Here is a 7,375-nt window from a genome sequence, read left to right as displayed (position 1 = left end):
TTATGGCCTAATACTTGTCTTTTTCTGCAGGAGATTTTCTTCCACTCGTGGGCCTGCTGAATTCTCGTATTCCGTTTGCTTCTGTGATTCCAGGAGGCTGGTTTCTTCGCCTGTTGCTGCTGGCACTTGATGCTGCAACGAAAAATGCAACATTGCTCAGTGATCCACCTGCAGATGAGAATTAAAGACACCGTATCTATAAAACTACCCACCAGCCCACCCGACTCGTACACTATCAGCTTCAAGATCTACTCTTATGAACTTAGAAGAAAACAGCATAGGAACAGACCCAATGTCTGTGCTGAACACAATGTTGAATTAAACTATGAACACAAGTGATTCTGTAAATGTTGGATATCTGGTGCAACACATATAACATGTGCAAGTCAGGCAGCATCTATGGAGGGAGTAAAGAGTCACCCGTGACCACATAGAAACACAGAAACATAGAAAATCTACAACACGTTACATGCTCTTCAGCCCACAATGTTGTGCCGACCATGTAACCTACTCTAGAAGCTGTCTAGAATTTCCCTACCACATAGCCCTCTATTTTTCTAAGTTCCATGTACCTATCTAAGAGTCTCTTAAAAGACCCTTTTGTATCTGCCTCTACCACCTTCACTGGCAGTATATTCCACACACCCTTCACTCTCTGTGTGAAAAACTTACCTCTGATATCCCCCTTGTACCTACTTCCAAGCACCTTAAAACTATGTGTCCCTCATGTTAGCCATTTCAGCCCTGGGAAAAAAGTCTCTGGCTATCCCCACAACCAATACCTCTCATTATCTGATACACCCCTATCAGGTCACCTCTTACCCTCCGTTGTTCCAAGGAGAAAAGGCCAAGTTCACTCAACCTATTCTCCAATCCAGACAACATCCTTGTAAATCTCCTCTGCACTCTCTCTTTAGCATCCACATTCTTCCTGTAATGAGGTGACCAGAACTGAACTAACAAACTGGGCTCTAACTAAGGTCTTATAAACCTATAACTTTACCTCATGGCTCTTGAACTCAAACCCACAGTTGATGAAGGCCAACACACCATACACCTTCTTAACAACACTTTCAACCTGCGCATCAGCTTTGACTGTCGTATGGACATGGACCACAACATCTTGCTGATCCTCCACACAGCCAAGAGAATTACCATCAATATTATATAAGATATAGCAGCAGAAGTAGGCCATTCGGCTCATTGAGTCCGCTCCGCCTTTCAATCATGGGCTGATCCAATTCTTCCAGTTATCCTCACTCCCCTGCCTTCTCCTCACTTCATTTGATGCCCTGGCTAACCAAGAACCTAACTATCTCTGCCTTAAATACACCCAATGACTTGGCCTCCACAACCGCTCATGATAACAAATTCCACAGATTTACCACTCTCTGACTAAAGTAATTTATCCGCATCTCTCTTCTAAATGGACGTCCTTCAATCCTGAAGTCATGCCCTCTTCTCCTAGGCTCCCCTACCATGGGAAACAACTTTGCCATATCTAATCTGTTCAGACTTTTTAATGTTTGGAATGCTTATATGAGATCCCCCCTCATTCTCCTGAACTCCAGGGAATGCAGCCCAGGAGCTGCCAGACGTTCCTCATACGGTATCCCTTTCATTCCTGGAATCATTCTCGTGAATCTTCTCTGAACCCTCTCCAATGTCAGTATATCCTTTCTAAAATAAAGAGCCCAAAACTGCACACAATACTCCAAGTGTGGTCTCAAGAATGCCTTACAGAGCCTCAACATCACATCCCTACTCTTATATTCTATACCTCTAAAATGAATGCCAATATTGCATTTGCCTTCTTCACAACCGACTCAATCTGGAGGTTAACCTTTAGGGTATCCTGAACAAGGACTCCCAAGTATTTTGAATTCTGCTTTTTGAATTATTTCCCCATCTAAATAATAGTCTGCCCATTTATTTCGTCCACCAAAGTGCATGACCATACACTTTCCAACATTGTATTTCATTTGCTGCTTCTTTGCCCATTCCCCTGAACTACCTTAGTCTTTCTGCAGGCTCTCTGTTTCCGCAACACTACCTGCTTCTCCAAATATCTTTGTATCATCGGCAAATTTAGCCACAAATCCATTAATCCCATAGTCCAGATCATTGACGTACATCATAAAAACCAGCAGTCCCAACACGAACCCCTGTGGAACTCCACTGGTAACTAGCAGCCAGCCAGAATAGGATACCTTTATTCCCAGTCTCTGTTTTCTGCGGATCAGCCAATGCTCCCCCTATGCTAGTAATTTCCCTGTAATTCTATGGGCTCCTATCTTGCTAAGTAGCCTCATGTATGGCACCTTGTCAAAAGCCTTCTGAAAATCCAAGTACAGGTGTCCCCCGTTTTTCAAACATTCGCTTTACAACATCTCGCTGTTACAAAAGACCTACATTAGTTACATGCTTTCGCTAACAGAATTTGTTTTCACTGTTACGAAAAAAGGCAGCACACGAGAAAAGCCAGAGCCTCCCCTGGAACTGCATTCTAGTCGCTATTGCTTAAACAGGTGCCTGTGAGCATCTGTGCTTTATGTCAATTTATTTTGTGCATCCATTAACAAAATGAGTTCTAAGGTATCAGAAATGCCTAAAAGAGCTCGTAAGGGTGTTACACTTATAACTAGACATAATTAAGCGTTTCAATCGTGGTGAACAAAGTAAGGACATAGTGAGTTTGGCTAAGGAGGCTGAGTTCGTGGAAGTTGACAAAGATGATGTTGAAGAGGTTTTGGCATCCCATGACCAAGAACTGATAGATGAAGAGTTGATACAATTGCAAGAGGAAAGGATAACAATCGAAACTGAACGCAGTAGCAACGGCCCGAAAGTGAATTTGTCCAGGAACTGAACGTGAAGCAATTGCATCAGATTTTCACTGCAATTGACAATGCTGCAATGATTGCAGAAAAGTATAACTTTAATTTTGAAAGGGTATATAGGTTTAGGGCATATTTGTAGGATGGTTTGAGTGCTTACAAAGAACTATGATAGAAGATTGCGTGAGGCTAAGCAGTCAAGCATACTGTCGTTTCTCAAGCCTTCCACATCAGCTATAACAGACAATGAACCTTGACCTTTGACATTAAGGCAGGCGGACATAGAAGAAGGTGACCTGCCTGCCCCGATGGAAACAGACGACGATGAGATGACACCCCAGTCTCCTCTACCTCCCACCACCCTGAACCTCCGACGACTCAGCCTAACACACCATCATCAGTGTGCTCGCTGTCTTCCCGATTCTGATAAGTTAAAATACACTGTACATACATTATTTCTACTTTATATAGGCTGTTTATTTTTATGTGCTATTTGGTATGATTTGGCAGCTTCATAGCTTAAAGGTTACTGGAGAGATTGCTTCTACCGAGAGTGCTTGCGTTTGATTTTCGCTATGGTGGACAGTGCTGAAATGATTACAGAAAAGTATTTCTGCTTTATGTAGGCTGTGTATTTATCATATCATTCCTGCTTTTACTATATGTTACTGTTATTTTAGGTTTTATGTGTTATTTGGCATGATTTTGCAGGTTATTTTTTGGGTCTGGGAATGCTCACAAATTTTTCCCATATAAATAAATGGTAGTTGCTTATTCACTTTACTACATTCCGGCTTATGAACCATTTCATAGGAACACTCTACCTTCAGATAGTGGGGGAAACCTGTACACCATATCAAATGCATCTCCTTTGTCTACTCTGCTTGTAATTTCCTTATCTGGGTTGAACTCCATCTGCCACTTCTCAGCCTAGTTCTGCATCTTATTGATGTCCCACTGTAACCTTGGACAACCCTCCAGACTATCCACAACACCCCCACGTTTGTATCATCAGCAAACTTACTAGTCCACCCTTCTACTTCTTCATCCAGGTCATTTATAAAAATCACAAAATGGGGGGGGGGGGGTCCCAGAACAGATCCCTGTGGAACACCACTGGTCACCATCCTCCATGCAGAATATGACCCATCCACAACCACCCTTTGCCTTCTGTGGGTAAGCCAATTCTGGTTCCACAAAGCAAGGTACCCTTAGATCCCATGCCTCATTACTTTCTGAATGAACCTCACATGGAGATCCTTATCAAATGGCTTACTGATATAAATGGGAGGAAGAGATAGGTTTTCTCTGGGTACACCATACAAACAGCGGTGGGAATGGAAACCCGATCTCACAGCTAGTCCTGTAAAGCATTGTGCTAACCGCTTTGCTACCGTGCTACCCAGTAATTAAACCTGGAGCTGGCGCATTCTTGTTGAAGTCAAATGTATTCCTCCCGCTGCAGCATGAGCAGCAGATCCGTCAACCCTGAGACTTAATGGGCATTGGCTAAAGTTCAAAGCTCAAAGTAAATTTCTATCAAAGTACGTATATGTCACCATATGCTACCCTGAGATTTTCTTTGCAAACATTCATAGCAGAACAAAGAAATACAATAGAATCAATTAAAAACTACACACAAACAAACATGAGAAAATCTGTAGATGCTGATCCTGACCTCATACAACATAAAGACCCTAGAGAGGCTGGTCCTACTCACCTCTGACCCCTCATCAGATCAGCCCTTGATCCCCTTGCCTACCGGGAGCACATTGGAGTGGATGATGCTGTCATCTACCTGCTGAACGGAGCCTACTCCCATTTGAATAAGAAGGGTAGCACTGTGAGGACCATGTTTCTTGATTTCTCAAGAGCCTTCAATACCGTACAGCATTCACTGTTGGGGGAAAAGCTCCATTCAATGCAGGTTCGCATTTCCATTGTAACCAGGATAGTGGACTACCTGACTGGCAGACCACAGTTTGTGGCGCTTCAGAGCTGTGTGTCAGACATGGCTATAGGCAGTACTGGGGCCCCACAGGGGACCGCATTGGCTCCCTTTCTGTTTACCCTGTATACCTCGGACTTTAGATTCAACATTGAGTCATGTCATCTGCAAAAATCCTCTGATCACTCAGTAATAGTTGAGTGTATAAAGGGAAGACAGGAGGATGGGTCCTGATGGAGCACTTTATCAAATGGTCCAAGCCGAATCATCCGCAGCTCAACATCAGTAAGACAAACAAGATATAACCATATAACCATATAACAATCACAGCACGGAAACAGGCCATCTTGGCCCTCCTAGTCCGTGCCGAACCCTTAATCTCACCTAGTCCCACCTACCCGCACAAGATGGTGATGGACTTTAGGAAGACTAAGCCTGCACTGCTCCCAATTACTATTGATGGTGAGAACGTGGATGTGGTGAACACTTAAAAGTATCTGAGGGTGCAACTGGATGACAGACTAGAGAGGAGCACCAACACAGAGGCTCTGCACAAGAAGGGCCGGAGCCGCCTCTACTTCCTGAGTAGACTGAAGTATGCCTTTCCTTCACATGTTCTTCTAGTCTGTTGTCCCCAGATTAATCTTCTATGATGTGGTGTGCTGGGGCAATGGGTGATGCCAACAGGCTCAATAAACTGATTAGAAAGGCTGGCTCTGTTATAGGACTCAAACTGGACACACTGGAGACTGTGGTAGAGCAAAGGAGCCTACGGAAAATCCTGGCAATTCTGGACAATGTCTCTCATCTGCTCCATGCCATCTTGGCCAAACAGAGGAGCACTTTTAGTAATAAATTAAGACAACTGCGCTGCTCCAAAGAGTGCTATATGAAGTCATTCTTACCCTCGGCTTTTAGGCTCTATAATGAGTCAACCTGTAGTCAGGAAAGTGATGACTCCCTCCTGTTAGACTGTTTGAGGTAATGGTTTTTCTATTATTTCTCACTTTTCTTCTAATATTTGTGTATTTGTAGACACTCTAATTTCCTTTGGGATCAATGAAGTATATATCTATCTGATTCCAAAGCAACACACCAAAGATGCTGGAAGAACTCTGCAGGCCAGTCAGTACCTATGGAAAAGATTAAACAGTCAATGCTTCGGGCTGAGACCCTTCATTGGGTTCTGGCCCGAAATGTCAACTGTTTACTCTTTTCCATAAACACTGCCTGGCCTGCTGAGTTTCTCCAACATTTTGTGTACACAAAAACAAAGACTGAAACCAATCAAGAAAAAGAAGACAAAATAAAAAAAAAGTAATGATAGTAATAATGTAAATAAATAATACCGAGAACATGAGTTGTAGAGTTCTTGAAAGTGAGTCCATAGGTTGTGTTCAGTAATCAGTTCAGTGTTGTGGTGAATGAAGTTATTCAGGAGTCTGATGGTTGCAGAGTAGTAACTGTTCCTGAACCCGGTGGTGTAGGACCCAAGGCTCTTGTACTTTCTTCCCGATGGCAGCAGTGAGAAGACAGCAACCCTACCACACCTGCACTTTACAAAGGCAAAGTACTGAGTACCAGCTATGGTAAAAAGGAGCAACTCCATGGTAGTTCACTTCAAACAAAGCATAATCTGCAAATAACTGGTGTGACACAAAGAAGAGTTAAACTATTTCTTCATAAGACTTTGGCTCCTATATGTTATACAGTATATTCACAGCCTCACCGGGAGTTCTCAGTTATCCTCCTACCATGCTCTGCCATGTCCAATCAGCTCTTCACAAAAGATTTTCTGCTTGAAAGGTAATTTTAGATAAATATTTAAATCACTGCTGTTTCCGCATTCATTCTGTCTTCATTTGACACTGGACTGGATGCTCGGCTAAAACCATAACTTCTTAATGAATAGTGCAAGATAATAAGCCCATAAAAATGCAAACAAAGTCCAAGGTTTATTTCAAAGAGTAAGAACTAACGAGCATGGAAGTTACGTTAAATCTATATAGAAACTTGATTTGATAATGCTGGGGTACCAGAGATGATTCGAAAAAGATGTAGGGTCATAGAGAAAGACCATTTGCTCCATCATAACCATGCTGACCTTTTCACCTGTCTACAATAATCGCATTACTGCCTTCGGTCCTTATTCTACTATGTCTTGTCTATTCAAGTACCTGTTTAAATATCTCTTAAATGTAGTGATTGTATCTTTAAAAGCAGATGCCTCAAAAAGGCAGATCCATCATTAAGAACCCCCACCTTCATGTTCATTACTACCATTAGGGAGGACGTACAGGAGCCTGAAGATACACACTCAATGTCTTAGAAACAGGTTCTTCCCCTCCACCATCAGATTTCTGAATGTACAATGAATCCATGAACACTACCTCATTTTTTGCACTACTTATTTAATATATATTCCCTTGTAATTTATAGCATATTTTATGTATTGCACTGTAGTAATGTCACAAAACAATAAATTTCATGACAAGTCAGTAGTAATAAACCCAATTCTGATTCCGAATCCAACACTTCCTCTGGCAACATGTTTCAGCTATCGGCCATTTTATGTAAATTGTTTTCCCCT

At 42.3% G+C, this 7,375-nt stretch overlaps 1 protein-coding gene across 6 annotated transcripts in view; it reads right to left on the bottom strand.

Moving 5' to 3' along the window:
* LOC132389065 (centrosomal protein of 128 kDa) overlaps window positions 1-7,375 on the bottom strand; it is a 611,990-nt gene continuing 604,615 nt past the window's right edge. For all 6 annotated transcript variants that reach the window (XM_059961488.1, XM_059961481.1, XM_059961513.1 and 3 more), the window contains one exon: window positions 1-132. In XM_059961488.1, the coding sequence (XP_059817471.1) occupies window positions 8-132 (125 nt within the window). In that variant the 3' untranslated portion in view covers window positions 1-7. The remainder of the gene's footprint in view (window positions 133-7,375) is intronic.

The sequence above is a fragment of the Hypanus sabinus genome, chromosome 2 (genome assembly GCF_030144855.1).
Source record: "Hypanus sabinus isolate sHypSab1 chromosome 2, sHypSab1.hap1, whole genome shotgun sequence".
Classification (NCBI taxonomy): domain Eukaryota; kingdom Metazoa; phylum Chordata; class Chondrichthyes; order Myliobatiformes; family Dasyatidae; genus Hypanus; species Hypanus sabinus.
Note: the sequence above shows the minus strand (reverse complement) of the source record. Positions and strands in the feature narration are given on the sequence as shown.